At 42.6% G+C, this 19002-nt stretch overlaps 1 protein-coding gene and 1 long non-coding RNA gene across 4 annotated transcripts in view; both read right to left on the reverse strand.

Annotated features, from left to right (window-relative positions):
* Window positions 1–19002, reverse strand: part of LOC139532056 (delta-sarcoglycan-like) — a 303224-nt gene that overhangs the window by 78033 nt on the left and 206189 nt on the right. For all 3 annotated transcript variants that reach the window (XM_071329183.1, XM_071329173.1, XM_071329191.1), the window contains exon 2: window positions 7609–7794. In XM_071329183.1, the coding sequence (XP_071185284.1) occupies window positions 7609–7794 (186 nt within the window). The remainder of the gene's footprint in view (window positions 1–7608; window positions 7795–19002) is intronic.
* Window positions 14014–14232, reverse strand: LOC139568257 (uncharacterized). Its single transcript, XR_011673559.1, has 2 exons — window positions 14117–14232; window positions 14014–14066 (listed from the first exon to the last, which is right to left on the reverse strand). It is a non-coding gene; the product is annotated as an uncharacterized lncRNA (long non-coding RNA).

Consider the following 19002-nt stretch of genomic DNA (forward strand, 5'->3'; position numbering starts at 1 on the left):
GTAACGTTACTCTATGGATTGGGATTATAATTCATTTTTTAGCTATCTAGCTAACGTTAACAAGACATGTCTAAACAAAAGATCCCAAGTTAAAGCTTGCTTTTGGCTAGCTGAGGTTAGGTGGCTGGCTTGTTAGCTAAAATTAACTTATGTGTATGAAGTGTGTGTAATGTTAATGATGTTTTCTCAGAATGCCATTTTGCATTGCTAGTTATAGCCCTGTGTTAGCTAGCTAATATTGAACATATTGGTTAACTTTAGCTAACTATGACAACCGGTTTGTATTGCTAGTTAAAGCTTGCTGTTAGCTAGTCAGCTGACGTTAGATGGCTGGCTAGCTACAGTAGCTAACATTACCTGAATGAACTGTGTGTAGTGATGGTCTCAGAATGCCATTTTGCATCTATTGTATAATAATGCTAAAATACTTGTATCTGGAATTTGTCTTTCAGCATTAATCAGTAGAACACGCCTGACTCTAATCCACCAGTCATACAGTCATCAACAAGAGAGCTGGCCCAAGCAAGCAATGGCAGCAGCACAGTCATTATCTATATGCACTATTTCTTCACCAAATACGGAGTTGGGAAAACTCGTGTGGACCTGAATTGTGATAACTGCAGTGGCCAAAACAAGAACAAGTTTGTGCTCTGGTATTGTGCCTGGTGGATCATGCACAAGCTCCACCACAATCTGGACCTTCACTTCCTGATCACAGGCCACACCAAGTTTGCCCCTGACTTGTGCTTTGGCCTCATCAAGCAGCGCTTCAGAAAGACCAGAGTAAACACTTTGTCTGAGATTGCTGGTGTTGTGAAGTACAGGGGTTAACATCCCACAGCTGGTTGGACTGGAGGATGGTACGGTGCTGGTGGAAAGCTATGGCTGGCAACAACACCTGACTCCGTACTTCAGGCCGCTGCCACAGATCATGCAGTACCAGCTCTTCAGGTAAAAAATGATTGTATTTTTATGAGGTTATTCTTATCAATTTTTTTTTTGTTATTCTCTGTTTTACAGCTTCAATGCTCCGGAGCCTGGTGTTGTCGCCAAGGAGCGTTCGGACTGTCGGGACCAGGTTTCAGCTGCTGCGCAACGCTGACATCCTTCCTCCCATAGATGGTCTGCCTGTACAAGCACCACCTGGACTGGACACAGCTAGACAAACTATCTTTTTAACAAGATCAGGGAGTTTTGCGACGAAGAGGCTATGGACATCACGTGCCCTGCACCAAAGTCAAGGGCAGGACAGAAACAGACTCTCCGAATATAGCTTCACTTGTTCATGCGTGGTTTGGACGGACCAGTCATCAGCACTATCTGCAGTGCCTCTATTCACATGTTGCTGCTATTTTTTTTTATCCTGCTGCCCAGCCACTTTACCCCTGATTGTATGCATATAACTACCTCGTCTATCACTATCGTTATTGTTCTTGTACATCCTGTATATTTTATTTATATTGACACTATCTATTTCTGATATTGCTACTATGTGAGTAACCATTTGGCTGTACCGTTTACACCTTCTGTAGAGACCATCCACTTAACAACTTAGCAGAATATTGATATGTTTGGTCGTAACATGATTTTGTGACATACCACAACAATATCATGTGACCGTATCAAGTCTCCACCACTTAAATATATAGCACATGCATCTGTTTATGTACTGTACATGTGCATCTCACTCAGGTTTCAACTCAGGTTGCATGGCCTTAAATTAACTTATGTATGGAATACTATGTGATAAGTGCATGTGTAGCAGTATTTAAAGTATGCTAATGTACTGGTGTGAAGGCATTTGGGCAGTGGTGTAAAGTACTTAAGTAAAAATACTTTAAAGTACTTCTTAAGTCGTTTTTTGTGGTATCTGTACATTACTATTTATATTTGTCAACTTTCACTTCACTACATTCGTAAAGAAAATAATATACTTTTTACTCCATACATTTTCCTTGACAACAAAAGTACTTGTTACATTTTGACAGGAAAATTGTCCAATTCCAACACTTATCAAGAGAACATCCCTGGTCATCCATACTGCCTCTGACCTGGCAGACTCACTTAACACAAATGCTTTGTTTGAAAATTATGTCTGTGTTGGTGTGCCCCTGGCTATCCATCAATAAAAGATAATACAATTGTGCCGTCTTGTTTGCTTAAGGACGTTGAAATGGTTTACTTTTGATACCTACAGTTGAAGTCAGAATTTTACATACACTTAGGTTGGAGTCATTAGAACTCGTTTATCAACCACTAAACACATTTCTTGTTAACAAACTATAGTTCTGGCAAGTCAGATAGGACATCTACTTTGCATGACAAAGTCATTTTTCCAACAATTGTTTACAGACAGATTCTTTCACTGTATCACAATTCCAGTGGTTCAGAAGTTTACATACACTAAGTTGACTGTGCCTTCAAACAGCTTGGAAAATTCCAGAAAATGATGTCATGGCTTTAGAAGCTTCTGATAGGCTAATTGACATAATTTGAGTCAATTGGAGGTGTACCTGTGGATGTATTTCAAGGCCTACCTTCAAACTCAGTGCCTCTTTGCTTGACATCATGGGAAAATCAAAAGAAATCAGCCAAGACCTCAGAAAAAAAATTGTAGACCTCCACAAGTCTGGTTCAACCCTGGGAGCAATTTCCAAACGCCTGAAGGCACCACATTCATCTGTACAAACAATAGTATGCAAGTATAAACACCATGGGACCACGCGGCCATCATACCGCTCAGGAGATGCGTTCTGTCTCCTAGAGATTAATGTAGTTTGGTGCGAAAAGTGCAAATAAATCCCAGAACAACAGCAAAGGACCTTGTGAAGATGGTGGAGGAAACAGGTACAAAAGTATCTATATCCACAGTAAAACGAGTCCTATATCGACATAACCTGAAAGGCCGCTCAGCAAGGAAGAAGCCACTGCTCCAAAACCACCATAAAAAAGCCAGACTACGGTTTGCAACTGCACATGGGGACAAAGATTGTACTTTTTGGAGAAATGTCCTCTGGTCTGATGAAACAAAAATAGAACTGTTTGGCCATAATGACCATCGTTATGTTTCTAGGAAAAAGGGGGATGCTTGCAAGCCGAAGAACACCATCCCAACCGTGAAGCACGGGGTGGCAGCATCATGTTGTGGGGGTGCTTTTCTGCAGGAGGGACTGGTTCACTTCACAGAATAGATGGCATCTTGAAGAAGAAAAATTATGTGGATATATATTGAAGCAACATCTCCAGACATCAGTCAGGAAGTTAAAGCTTGGTTGCAAATGGGTCTTACAAATGGACAATGACCCCAAGCATACTTCCAAAGTCCTGGCAAAATGGCTTAAGGACAATGAAGTCAAGGTATTGGAGTGGCCATCACAAAGCCCTGACCTCAATCCTATAGAACATTTGTGGGCAGAACTGGAAAAGCATGTGCAAGCAATGAGGCCTACAAACCTGACTGAGTTACATCAGCTCTGTCAGGAGGAATGGGCCAAAATTCACCCAACTTATTGTGGGAAGCAAGTGGAAGGCTACCCGAAACGTTTGACCCAAGTTAAACAATTGAAAATCAATGCTACCAAATATTAATTGAGTGTATGTAAACTTCTGACCCACTGGGAATGTAATGAAATAAATACATTCTGAAATAAATCATTCTCTCTGCTATTATTCTGACATTTCACATTCTTAAAATAAAGTGGTGTTCCTAACTGACCTAAGACAGGGTATTTTTACTAGGATTAAATGTCAGAAATTGTGAAGAACTGAGTTTAAATGTATTTGGCTAAGGTGTAAGGTGCCCCTGGCTATTTGTTAATTATTCCATTTTTTGAAATACAATAATGCCGTCTGGTTTAATATGGAATTTGAAATTATTTATACTTTTACTCAAGTATGACAATTTAGTACTTTCTCCACCAGTGGATGTGGCTGGGGGTTATAGCATTTCTTTCACATCAATTTAGACAAGTGTATCTGGGTAAGCGTCATCTTATATTTATAAAATATTTTTATCTGGACATTTTCTGTTTACCTGGATTTTTTCCCCATTGTAGGCTACTACCACTTTTAGTCTTTAGCACATGACCTCATGTGAATCCTTATAGAGATGGGTGGGGCTGGCTTATGAGGGTGTGAACAATGATGAGTGGGTGTAGACAAAGGAGAGCTCTAATAGGTACCAAAACATTCAAAGGCCCTTTTCTAAAAAGTGAGTTTACAAGTGTATCAACTTTCTAAGTAGAATTAATTTCCCATTGTTCCTCAAGAATGTTGTGTTGATATATAATTTTGTAGCTCCGAGTCTCTACTTTTATCCAATGTAAAAAAAACTGAAATTCTAAATTTGCTACGTAAGACCGAATCCAGGTGGTGAGTCACATATATTACAAACAAAACTATACAGTGTAATGCATAGACATTTCTGCTGATGCCAGTGAAAGCAACACAAGATGAGTTATATAATTCTGACTTGCTGCTTAGAGACAAACTGCAGTGCTGTACCATGATGAGAGAAAATGTATCAGAGAGAATGTGAGATAGATAGAGATAGTACAGAGCAGAGAGAACGACTGTGGAGAGTGGACCGAGACGAGGGATAAAAAAATAATTTGCCACACTGACATATTAAACAGCCTCTCTCGGAGGTTAATAGAACATTTTAAACATTTCAGTCTGGCAGAAATCTAGCACTGCCTCCGTGGTCCGTCACCACCTGCCATAAACAAACAGAAAAACAAGCTCCACAGCCCCTTTATATGACAGACCCGCTTAGCTCAGTCCAGGCCTGAGAGCACCAGCAGCACCAATGAAAACACAGAGATGGGCGATGACTCGGTAATGGCTGGTGTCAAGTACTGGGGATTAAAGGAAAAGTTCACTTCTGAACAATGAGAACTACCTCTGACTCTCAGGTCAATGGTGATACTGGTGAATCGTGAATATGCCAGGCTTTCTGTCCATGTCCTCTATCCTTCATCAGAGAGTGCTGTGCTAATCAAACGGGTGTTGAGGTGGTGGCACAAAAACATGGGAATGGCTAAATGGACTGGGGATGAGAATGATACAGCATGTATCTGGCCAGACAAGAAAGGCTTGTCTCTTGGCCTTGTGGAGCGTTAACCGGGGCTGTTGCTGCTCCATCCTGCATGGGCCCTAGATTAGTGTCCCCAGAGTGGTGATCCACTCCCCAGAAAGAGGGCTATGGCTGGGAGGTGTGGTTGGAGCAGCTGCTCCAGGGAGGCCCCTATCCACCCTATTAGAGAGCAGACTCTCCCAGTCAGGGCAAGCAGAGCAGGGTGGCCTGGCATGGAGCCCAGAGCAGCCAGGCTTGTGTTTGAATAGGACGACTACCTCTGACTCTCAGGTCAAAATGCTGGGTAACCTTTCTGCCCACAGTTAAAAAATGCAGCAGCAGCAAGTAGAGGTGGTTGGTGAGAAGACAAGGTTCCTGTAACCATGCGTGGCTCGTCTGTCTCTGACATGCACCAATGCTTTAAGGTTAGACTCCGGGCACACAGTCTGAATCGGTTTGCCCCACTTATCTCTCTTCCTGCTCTTAATGAGGAAGGTTTAACAGTATGCCAGTGAGTTTTACAGGCAGACCCGGAATAAGGACAGTGTTGCTAATTACCATTACTGCTGACACATGATGTTAGCGGAGTTTGCCTTATGAGTCCACTCCAGAACAGTACAATGTGATGAATTTAACCGGGGCAACCCAGATAGGACTACTGCCAATAGATCTGTCTCTGTTTCCCCATTAACTTTGTCATTTTGTGCTGCATTGGCAAGGAGTGCACAGTACACCTTAATCTATCTTAGTCTAGACCAGAGTTTCACTTGCATTAGAACATCCCCATTAAACACAACGAGGAGTTCTAAATGCTGGCAGACAAGCACTAGGTCTCAGAGGTAGAGTGGGAGTCTGAGGAGACATGGCCTAATGTTTGAATCTGTTTGGTCTGGCATCAAGCCTGCTCTGTCACTGGACTCTGACTCCAGCTAGCTACTTCCTTTGCTGTCCTTATAAGACACAGAATTGCAATATCTAAACACTCGTAAAAAGACAGCCTGAAGGGGAGCAGAGACCTCACCAACTCTGTCATTTAAACACAACCAGTTCCAGTCTCTCAACTGACACTTATTGTTTCCTCCCCAAGAGTTAATTGTGAATCTGCACTGCAGGCCTGTGTATGTGAGTGTGTGACCATTCTCCCATGTCTGTGTGTGTGTGTTCCTTCAACACCCACCTCCTCTCCACATTCATTTTCACAGTAACTCAAGACTTTGAATATTTAATCCAAACCCATCCTTGACATGTCATCCAGTACTGTGGGGCTTCGGAGCAATTAAATGCAACATAAATCTGACAAGCAGACACCTGCTCTTCTGCATCCATGGATCTCCAGGCCTGTCCTCAATCACTCTCCATACAATCTATGTCCTTGAGGCCGTCTAAGGAACATGAGACAGCAACATTTTACTAGGGGTTATCCGGGAGACAGTGGACTGTGGACTGTTTCATAGGCTGTAGAACTAATGTAGCTTCGGCAAAAATGTAGATAGATATTTGATCTTACATGTTTGAAGCTTTTAAAGGGGCTGTAGTTTCTTCCCTACAAGGATGATGGTAAAATCTAAGTTTTATGCAGGCATTTAGCTGGATCACTTTCACCATGATATCACATCCCACTTGGATCTATTTGGATAAAGGTTAGGACCCTTAATATAGCCACTCAGCGTCTAGAACATATGCAGTCGGACACACCAGACATCCAAATTGCTTTGAGTATTTGTATTTATTTTACCTTTATTTAACTAGGCAAGTCAGTTAAGAACAAATTCTTATTTTCAATGATGGCCTAGGAACAGTGTGTTAACTGCCTTGATATGAGTATCTGACTCATCGCTGAGGATTATCGAGCAAAAAGCAGCCTCAAACGACTTGGATCAACGGGTTCGAGCTCCAGACTAACACTCCAGATATTCAGAGAAACACAGTGGAAATGTATGTCAAACTCTACAGTCTAGTGCTAAGTACTGTATGACATGGCATTGAGGTGAATGGTACACATGCGTAATCTAATGTAGTGTATGGCCCTGGTGTCACCACTCTCCTTTGCTGACATCACCCCTATCCTGTGCTGATGTCACCTCTCTACTGTGCAGGAAGTGACAGTGTCATTGGTTCCAGACGGGCACCTTGAGGCGGTTGCACTTGAATACTAAACATGCCCTCAACTGAACTCTCTCAGGTAGAGAAGAAAATAACAGTGGGGTACTCGGAAACTAACAACATGCAGGGATGGAAGGAAGGGAGAAAGAGAAGGCGAGAGGAGGGGAGGAGAGAGGAGGGGAGGAAAGAGACCGATAGCATGGAGTTAGCTACGTGGACTAACACCGTAGCAGATCGACCACTGTGAGGGAAAATTAAGGCGGCAGGCTAAAACGCCACAGCTTGTAATTACTGGCCTGTCATTATAGCCCCCCATGGAGAAAACCCCTATTATTCCAGCAAACTTCTAAGCAAATACAATAATCAATTCCCCTAGAGCACAGTCATAAAAGCAAATCCCAAGTAAAACGCAGGTAAGGAGGAGGACTTACAATGGTGAAGTTCATGACCTTTAGTATCCAGATGGTTAAAGCAAGGTTGACCAGGATCAGGATCATTAACAGGAGCACAAAGAAGTAAAGGCAACGTTTCCGCCAGCCATAAATCCCCACTTTGTACACATGTGGTTTCTCTGAGCTCTGGACATTGTTCCTATGAGTGCACTGTTCTTGGGTCATCTGCAAGAGAAGAAGAAGAGGATAAGTGACTTCCTGAAAGTAAAGAAGATGTATTCTGAAACTATCACACTCCCAAAAGCATACATTCTGGCCCTACTGTTGAAGCCATAGTCAGCCATTGAGTTTGAGCACAATAAAATACAGTTTAGTTAGTTTGATTCCTAACTCATTGTCCCATAAGCTTTCTATATCTCCATTACTCTCTCTCTGCACCATTGATGTGCTGATAGCGTCCATTAATAGTGATGATTCTAATTGTCTGCCTGTAAAGTGGGAGAAGACATTGTTCACTTCAAGCACCATAATTATAGCCTTATAACTCTGTACAAAATACAATTTATTGTCTACAGTGCTAGGAGAGGCTGGCTTCGCCGCCAAAGCCAATCACATTTGACAACCACACACATTCACCGCTAACTGAAACAAATGACACGAGACAGCCCCTGTGAAAACTCTAAAACCAGTCAGCAAAACATTTGATTTTACTGTTGCATTTCAAACAGGACCAAATACTCAATTACATTCGATTAACTTTTGTTTATCACTTAATGCACATCTCCAGATTGGCATCAATCTTACATTTTCCAAAGTAAACTTTGAGTTTAGAGCAGAACTGTACATACACAGACTAAGAGCTTGATTAATTGAATATGGGGTGTTAGTACTGGCTCGAACCAAGGCTTGCAGACACTGTAGATCTCTAGAACTAGGGCTGGGGACCCCCAGTGCACTACACAAGAGCAACACACAATCTACAATAGGAGGTAGAGGGTTCCTTTCAGTGACTCTCACCAGGTGGGCTGGTGATATAACAAAAATGAATGTGGATACAGTTGTAAGCATCCCCAGGTGGTGTGTACACAATATACAGTACAGAAACAAACAGACAGCGAGAGACAGGATCTACACACAGCAGTACTGTATTTCTGTAAAACATCACTGTTGGAGTATTAACCATAACCCTGTTGGAGGCCATCGGTAAATCAGAACTTTGTGTGACCCCCTGGAGTGTCATCTTACTGTACATCAGCCACATAAACCTCATGTCGTATTACACACTGAGTTAGCACAGAGTCAACTCATACACAGAGTCAACAGCGTCATCTCTCACCACACATTCCAGATGGGGAAGAACACCCACATACAGTATGATTGGAAAAATGTAGTCAGCTTACAGTTTAAATCATGGTATTTTACACCCATAAAGGGACTGGTGCACAGAAGGAAAAACTGATGCTCCAGGAAAAATACATGGACATTTGGAGGCCCACCAGAGCACTGCCCTATGAGAGCTTCCTCTGACTATTTAGCTACTGTCCAACGGGGGAACTCTGTTCTGTTATTAGGAGCCTAAAGAAAGCACAGTGGCACAAAACAAAGTCTGTTTCCGATTAGAGGTAATCCAAGCATTGCTGAATGTTGTTGGTTCTTCTCTCTTGCCAAATCACTGGGCATCTCTCCATTACGCTGTTTTATAAACAACATGTGGATCGGGTAACTGAATCTGTCAACTTCTTCCCCAGTTTTCCATTCTGTCCAAATTTAAGGGGGAGTGTATTGTATATGCACAATTATGGGAAGAAAATATTGTGCCATATGCCCCTTTTAACTAATTAACATTCACAAGCAGTCCTAATGTTCATTTTCACCTCACAACATTTCTAACATCTATCTTCGCCATATTCTTTCCTTTGCCTTATTGTCTTATTCCACGGAAACACTGTTCCACTTTACATAAAGTAGCTAAGTATGGCTAATTTATACCGATTTTTAAGGTCATAGAATCACAGTCAACAACTTGAGTGTTGAGTCTGCTCCAAATCTAACAAAGTGTTCTCTCATAAGTAACTGAGCTCCAGCTACACAATCAACAGAATTAATTAACTAATGCTGGTCTGAAGGCGTGAATGAAGCCCATCATTAACCATTGCTGTCTGCAGGGCACAATGAATACTTTAAGAGCTCAACATGCTCTGTGTTCTTCGTCTCTTACACATACATTAGGAGAGACAGCTTTTCAAAATGGCCACTCCTTGCTTATCAAACAGCTTACAAACCTGATTAAGGAAACTTGGCAAGGTGTGTAAGTGTGTCCCTCCCTGGCTTTTTTTTGGCTTAGAATGCCCTCCAACATAATTAGATAAGATACCTCTGAACATCATTGTCTAATGGTGTTCTGATGATCTCAGGGCCCATGTACTGAAGTTAATCGTTCTGAAGATCAAACCTAAAAAATGATGTATTCATGTTCAAGAACAGAGGGTGACATACCAGTGGATTCAAAGACTCAAGTTCAACTTGATTTAAGAAGGAAGAACAACCTGGTCTCAGAGAATTTCGTATCATTCTGTACGACATCTATGATGTTACATTTGGTATGGTTAGATAAGACAAATGTCTTAAGGCAAAAAAAGAAAGGAGGGTGGTAGGGCAGGCGGCTGGGCCTAATAACGCGAACATCTAGCAACCCAAAGGTTAAAAGTCTGAATCTCATCACGGACAACTTTAGCATTTTAGCTAATTAGCAACTTTTCAACTACTTACTACTTTTTAGCTACTTTGCTCTGACTTAACATGTTAACTAACACTTCCCCTAACCCTTTTAGCTAACCCTTCACCTAAACCTAACACATTTAGCTAACCCTTCCCCTAGCCCTTTAAGCTAACTCCTAAACTTAACCCTATCCTTAACCCCTAGCCTAGCTAACGTTAGCGAGCTACCTCACATTATCCACCTAACTAGAATTCGTAACTTATCATATGTTTAACAAAATCGTAACATATTGTACTTTTGGCAAATTTGTAACATAATGTATGTTTTGCAAATTTGTGACATATAATACGAATTGTAATTCGTAACATATCATACTAAATGGGCATCTCGGATTTACTTACAGAATCATACAACATGCTCTGAGACCAGTTTGGGAAGAAACATCAGTACTGTTGCAGTACAGGCCAAATGTACTTCTCTTCATGTATTGATTTTTAGGTCACCAAAGTTAAAAAGCCCTACAATTGCCATAATATTATTTGATTTACTGTAGGTCTCGCTGCATATCTGAGCGACCACAAGCAGAGCAGAGTAGATCTCAGCCAAACTACTTCAATCTGCTTTAAATTGACACTACTTAAAAAAATGTTTGGGGGGAATTACATTGGCTAGGGGTTGAGAGGAGCAGCGCCCCACTGTGATTAAGACATGGGCAAAGAGAGAGAGAGAGAGAGAGAAAAGGAGCAGAGAGAGAAAGATGGAGCAGAGAAACGCTCCCACAGATCAGCCTATAATGTGGTGACAGGTCAGAGGGAGTCAATCGCACAACACCCCTCGCCTCCTATCGCCTCCCTCCCTTGAGAAAAGACAGTGATGGCAAATTGCATTTCTCTGCGCTGGAATCTTTTCTCTCGCTTGCTCTCTATACTGTGAGAGGTTAAAACCTTAATCCTTAGATTGTCATAAGCGCTGTGGCAGTTTTTTTAATAACAGGTCACAGCGACTATGGTGTGAACAGTGTACAACAATTGCATCCAAGAAGAGTCTCTGGAGCAGGGCTATGATGTGGAAAGCTGTATTGAAATGAGTCTGTTGCTCATTAATATTGTGACATTCACACATGTTGCAGGAGTCGGTATACAGACATTTCAGCTTATAATCAAAATTGTACACAGTACACGCAATGCAAAAACAGTACATGAAATGAAAATGTTATGAAAAATATAGAAAAATGACCATCAGCTATCTATAAATAGCTATAGACACCCACTGTTGTTTCATGCCCATCTCTTACATTACATGGTTAGCATGGAGCCAGAGAATATGAAACACCAGGAGCTGAAAGCTTTCTTTAACCAGATGGCATACTAGTTCTCTCACCACTAAAATCACAAAATATTAATCAAAGAGCCAAGTATTGCTCCCTTTTCCCTGTGTGCATTTACATAGTGCTTACAGTAGAATTAGAAAAATCACAATCCCAATGCTTTTCAGGAGCACCCTGATAAAAACTTAAAATATTTCCCAAGTAACCCACATTAAAAAATAATACAGTTTACTATAGAATATTATAGTACTTACTATAGAATTTTGTAGTAAACTTAGTACACTGTAGAATACTATATTCCACACTGTAGTATCTCTTGATTATGTGTAGTACTTACTATACAATTTTGTATTATACTGGAGGATACTATACTACCCACTGTATCCCTTGATAATGTATTGCTTACTTTAGAACTGTTTAGTATACTGGAGAATACTACACCACACACTGTAGTATCCCTTGATCATGTGCAATATAGCATTTTATAGTATACTGTAGCCAGGTCATCCCAGATTGAATTTGAATTTGGACATCTATCCATGTCCTGAGGATGTCTGGAAATGCCTTCAAAACCGGCCACTAGGGGCAACAGTGAGCGCTATTACTCAATTATTAAATTCCAAGTTGTCATAGCAGTCAGACGTCCTATTGTCCTCGTCTTGTCGTGTCCCGTATATATATATACAGTGGGGAGAACAAGTATTTGATACACTGCCGATTTTGCAGGTTTTCCTACTTACAAAGCATGTAGAGGTCTGTAATTTTTATCATAGGTACACTTCAACTGTGAGAGACGGAATCTAAAACAAAAATCCAGAAAATCACATTGTATGAATTGTAAGTAATTAATTTGCATTTTATTGCATGACATAAGTATTTGATACATCAGGAGAGCACAACTTAATATTTGGTACAGAAACCTTTGTTTGCAATTACAGACATCATACGTTTCCTGTAGTTCTTGACCAGGTTTGCACACACTGCAGCAGGGATTTTGGCCCACTCCTCCATACAGACCTTCTCCAGATCCTTCAAGTTTCGGGGCTGTCGCTGGGCAATACGGACTTTCAGCTCCCTCCAAAGATTTTCTATTGGGTTCAGGTCTGGAGACTGGCTAGGCCACTCCAGGACCTTGAGATGCTTCTTACGGAGCCACTCCTTAGTTGCCATGGCTGTGTGCTTCGGGTCGTTGTCATGCTGGAAGACCCAGCCACGACCCATCTTCAATGCTCTTACTGAGGGAAGGAGGTTGTTGGCCAAGATCTCGCGATACATGGCCCCATCCATCCTCCCCTCAATACGGTGCAGTTATCCTGTCCCCTTTGCAGAAAAGCATCCCCAAAGAATGATGTTTCCACCTCCATGCTTCACGGTTGGGATGGTGTTCTTGGGGTTGTACTCATCCTTCTTCTTCCTCCAAACACGGCGAGTGGAGTTTAGACCAAAAAGCTCAATTTCTGTCTCATCAGACCACATGACCTTCTCCCATTCCTCCTCTGGATCATCCAGATGTCATTGGCAAACTTCAGACGGGCCTGGACATGCGCTGGCTTGAGCAGGGGGACCTTGCGTGCGCTGCAGGATTTTAATCCATGACGGCGTAGTGTGTTACTAATCGTTTTCTTTGAGACTGTGGTCCCAGCTCTCTCCAGGTCATTGACCAGGTCCTGCCGTGTAGTTCTGGGCTGATCCCTCACCTTCCTCATGATCATTGATGCCCCACGAGGTGAGATCTTGCATGGAGCCCCAGACCGAGGGTGATTGACCGTCATCTTGAACTTCTTCCATTTTCGAATAATTGCGCCAACAGTTGTTGCCTTCTCACCAAGCTGCTTGCCTATTGTCCTGTAGCCCATCCCAGCCTTGTGCAGGTCTACAATTCTATCCCTGATGTCCTTACACAGCTCTCTGGTCTTGGCCATTGTGGAGAGGTTGGAGTCTGTTTGATTGAGTGTGTGGACAGGTGTCTTTTATACAGGTAACGAGTTCAAACAGGTGCAGTTAATACATGTAATGAGTGGAGAACAGGAGGGCTTCTTAAAGAAAGACTAACAGGTCTGTGAGAGCTGGAATTCTTACTGGTTGGTAGGTGATCAAATACTTATGTCATGCAATAAAATGCAAATTAATTACTTAAAAATCATACAATGTGATTTTCTGGATTTTTGTTTTAGATTCCGTCTCTCACAGTTGAAGTGTACCTATGATAAAAATTACAGACCTCTACATGCTTTGTAAGTAGGAAAACTTGCAAAATCGGCAGTGTATCAAATACTTGTTCTCCCCACTGTATATATATTTACACCTTTCTTCGCATATCTTTTATATATTTTATTTTCCAAAAACTCAACTTCAAAACGCTTTCCTGCAACCCGCCTCACCAATTACAAAAAAAAAATATTATTTACCTCAAATCTGAAAATCCACAATAGAAGCTAGCCAGAAGCTAACCTGAAGCTACCCAGAAGCTAACCTGAAGCAACCCAGAAGCTACCCAGAACGTTAGTATTTCAGCTAACCACGGTTTGTGGTCATCAGCTATTCCTTTAGCTCGATAATCTATCGCCAGTTTTGTACAACGAGACTCAGACCAGAACATACCAGACCTATTTTTCTCTCCATATCCCCGGATTTCAACCGCAAGCTCTGGACATTTACACCTTGATTTCGCAGCTAGCTAGCTGCTACCCGTGTAACTATTGGCTTACGTCGATCCCAGAGAAACATCAATTATTCCGGAGCTAGCCAGCTGAAGAGTTCCATTCAGCCACTCCTGGACTACAACCACCTATCCGGACCCGTTTTACTGCCAATGCGGAGCCCCACCGGGCCTTCACGACTGACTACCGACGTTATCTGCCTGAGGGAGTTATCCAACTGGCACCTCCGTCGCGACGTTACCTGAACGCTCATCTGGGGCCCGCTAATCGTTAGCTGTCTTATCGGCTGCTATCTGAATAAGTCTATCGGACAATTTTTCTTGGGTCACTATAACTATATCTATTTTGCCAATTGGATTGATCCCCCGACCACACGGAACCCCACTAATCTACCGACGGAAACGCACGAGGTGTCTAAAAACAGACCTCCATCCTATGCTAGCTTGCTACCGATAGCCCGACTAGCTGTCTGAATCGCCGGGACCCCAACCAACCTCTACTCACTGGACCCTTATGATCACTCGTCTAAGCATGCCTCTCCTTAATGTCAATATGCCTTGTCCATTGCTGTTCTGGTTAGTGTTTATTGGCTTATTTCACTGTAGAACCTCTAGCCCTGCTCACTATACCTTATCCAACCTTTCAGTTCCACCACCCACATATGCGATGACATCACCTGGTTTCAATTATGTTTCTAGAGACAATATCTCTCTCATCATCACTCAATACCTAGGTTTACCTCCACTGTATTCACACCCTATCATACCTTTGTCTGTACATTATTCCTTGAAGCTATTTTATCGCCCCCAGAAACGTCCTTTTACTCTCTGTTCTAGACGTTCTAGACGACCAATTCTCATAGCTTTTAGCCGTACCCTTATCCTACTCCTCCTCTGTTCCTCTGGTGATGTAGAGGTGAATCCAGGCCCTGCAGTGCCTAGCTCCACTCCTATTCCCCAGGCGCTCCCTTTTGATGACTTCTGTAACCGTAATAGCCTTGGTTTCATGCATGTTAACATTAGAAGCCTCCTCCCTAAGTTTGTTTTATTCACTGTTTTAGCACACCCGGATGTTTTAGCCGGGTGTCTGAATCCTGGCTTAGGAAGACCACCAAAAATTCTGACATTTTCATCCCTAACTACAACGTTTTCAGACAAGATAGAACGGCCAAAGGAGGCGGTGTTGCAATCTACTGCAAAGATAGCCCGCAGAGTTCTGTACCCAAGCAATTTGAACTTCTACTTTTAAAAATCCACCTCTCTAAAAACAAGTCTCTCACCGTTGCCGCCTGCTATAGACCACCCTCTGCCCCCAGCTGTCCTCTGGACACCATATGTGAACTGATTGCCCCCCATCTATCTTCAGAGCTCGTTCTGCTAGGCGACCTAAACTGGAACATGCTTAACACCCCAGCCATCCTACAATCTAAGCTTGATGCCCTCAATCTCACACAAATTATCAATGAACCTACCAGGTACCACCCCAAAGCCGTAAACACGGGCACCCTCATAGATATCATCCTAACCAACCTGCCCTCTAAATACACCTCTGCTGTTTTCAACCAAGATCTCAGCGATCACTGCCTCATTGCCTGCATCCGTAATGGGTCAGCGGTCAAACGACCTCCACTCATCACTGTCAAACGCTCCCTGAAACACTTCAGCGAGCAGGCCTTTCTAATCGACCTGGCTGGGGTATCCTGGAAGGATATTGATCTCATCCCGTCAGTAGAGGATGCCTGTTTTTTTTTTTTTTAAATGCCTTCCTCACCATCTTAAATAAGCATGCCCCATTCAAGAAATTTAGAACCAAGAACAGATATAGCCCTTGGTTCTCTCCAGACCTGACAGCCCTTAACCAACACAAAAACATCCTATGGCGTTCTGCATTAGCATCGAACAGCCCCCGTGATATGCAACTTTTCAGGGAAGCTAGAAACCAATATACACAGGCAGTTAGAAAAGCCAAGGCTAGCTTTTTCAAGGAGAAATTTGCCTCCTGCAACAAACTCAAAAAAGTTCTGGGACACTGTAAAGTCCATGGAGAATAAGAACATCTCCTCCCAGCTGCCCACTGTACTGAAGATAGGAAACACTGTCACCACCGACAAATCCACTATAATTGAGAATTTCAATAAGCATTTTTCTACGGCTGGCCATGCTTTCCACCTGGCTACCCCTACCCCGGTCAACAGCACTGCACCCCTCACAGCTACTCACCCAAACCTTCCCCATTTCTCCTTCTCCCAAATCCAGTCAGCTGATGTTCTGAAAGAGCTGCAAAATCTGGACCCCTACAAATCAGCTGGGCTAGATAATCTGGACCCTTTCTTTCTAAAATGATCTGCTGAAATGTTTTGCCACCCCTATTACTAGTCTGTTCAACCTCTCTTTCGTGTCGTCTGAGATTCCCAAAGATTGGAAAGCAGCTGCGGTCATCCCCCTCTTCAGAGGGGGGGACACTCTTGACCCAAACTGTTACAGACCTATATCTATCCTACCCTGCCTTTCTAAGGTCTTCGAAAGCCAAGTCAACAAACAGATTACCGACCATTTTGAATCCCACCATACCTTCTCCGCTATGCAATCTGGTTTCAGAGCTGGTCATGGGTGCACCTCAGCCACGCTCAAGGTCCTAAACGATATCTTAACCGCCATCGATAAGAAACAATACTGTGCAGCCGTATTCATTGACCTGGCCAAGGCTTTCGACTCTGTCAATCACCACATCCTCATCGGCAGACTCGACAGCCTTGGTTTCTCAAATGATTGCCTCGCCTGGTTCACCAACTACTTCTCTGATAGAGTTCAGTGTGTCAAATCGGAGGGTCTGTTGTCCGGGCCTCTGGCAGTCTCTATGGGGGTGCCACAGGGTCAATTCTTGGACCGACTCTCTGCTCTGTATACATCAATGATGTCGCTCTTGCTGCTTGTGAGTCTCTGATCCACCTCTACGCAGACGACACCATTCTGTATACTTCTGGCCCTTCTTTGGACACTGTGTTAACTACCCTCCAGGCGAGCTTCAATGCCATACAACTCTCCTTCCGTGGCCTCCAATTGCTCTTAAATACAAGTAAAACTAAATGCATGCTCTTCAACCGATCGCTGCCTGCACCTGCCCGCCTGTCCAACATCACTACTCTGGACGGCTCTGACTTACAAAATGTGGACAACTACAAATACCTAGGTAATTGTAAATGAGAACGTGTTCTCAACTTGCCCACCTGGTTAAATAATGGTGAAATACATATTTCAAGTATGCTTGGGTTTTGCTAGGGCATTGTGGATGGGGATGGTGAATCAGAAGGTTGCGTGTTCGATCCCAGTTGTGGACACTGTTTTTAATTTTTTTTGGTTTAAACCCTATCCCAAACTTTAACCCTTACCTTAACCATTTCCACCCAGGTCGGCTGTCATATTTAAAGAATATACAGATTATGGTACAGTCTGCATGCAGGCCATGCTTTGTATACATAACAGGCTGTTATTACACTTCGCAAAATTGCACAATGCGATATATTATTGCAGGCCAAATGTCTTGTGGGACATGAAACCCTTATTTGAGAAGGGCATGGTTGTCCTGTATGGCTCAGTTGGTAGAGGATGTCGCTTACACAGCCAGGGTTGTGGGTTTGATTTCTGGGGCCAGCCATACATAAAATGTATACACGCATGAATGTAAGTCGCTTTGAATAAAAGTGTCTGCATTTTTTTTTTCTTTTACTTAACTAGGCAAGTCAGTTAAGAACAAATTCTTATTTTCAATGACAGCCTAGGAACAGTGGGTTAACTGCTTCGTTCAGGGTCGGAACGACAGATTTTTACCTTGTCAGCTCGGGGTTTTGATCTTGCAACCTTTCGGTTACACGACCAACGCTCTAACCACTAGGCTACCTGCCGCCCCAATGGCATATATTATTGTTCCCTCTACCTTATCCTTTACCTATAGCTCTTAAGTAGGCACAGTATCTTCCCGCACTGGAGACAGTTTCTATACATTGATACCATTACCATTCTGCTCAAAAACAGGACTTTGCAGACTAAAGTAGACAAAGAGAGAGAGACCAGAGTTGACCCTGTTTGCCGTGTACTCAGGAAGGAACTGTCAGGAAGGAGAAGGACTGAGAGGGGCCATAGACAACACATGCAACTCTACTTAGTATCCATACACTTACAGAGAGAAACACCTCTGAAAGCTTTGGTGTTATATGAAGAAAAGAGCAGCACTCTACCTCAAGTGATCTGAATGAGACTCAATAGTATTTTCCATTGCTTTAAAAACAGCACAGCAGTCAGGTAAACTGTGTATTGATTGTTTAAAAAGACAAAACATAACTTGTGCAGGGAGATGACGCCTATTTAAAAGGCATCAGGTGACTAGTTGTAGTTAGGGAATTAATATTAAAGGAAGTGATCAATATGACTCAATTAATGCCTTCATTGTAAAAACTTTATGAGCCCATTCCAAGAGGGGTGAGTGACTCTTCAGGACCATTGGATTTGACTGCTGCTCCCCAATTATATTTTATAGTGAGTTGGTGCACCCTAATGAAGGCCTAATGATCTGGAGAGTGACAAGAAACAGCCGATGGAGGAGCTGCTTGCACAATGTCAAGCCAGGATATATGTTACTCATCAAACTGCCAGAACTAAACAAAAAGAAAAAGAACTCTCAACATGCCCATTTTTAAACGTCTCCCAAGAATAGAATATCAAGAATATCAA

This window comes from Salvelinus alpinus, chromosome 1 (genome assembly GCF_045679555.1).
Source record: "Salvelinus alpinus chromosome 1, SLU_Salpinus.1, whole genome shotgun sequence".
Classification (NCBI taxonomy): Eukaryota; Metazoa; Chordata; class Actinopteri; order Salmoniformes; family Salmonidae; genus Salvelinus; species Salvelinus alpinus.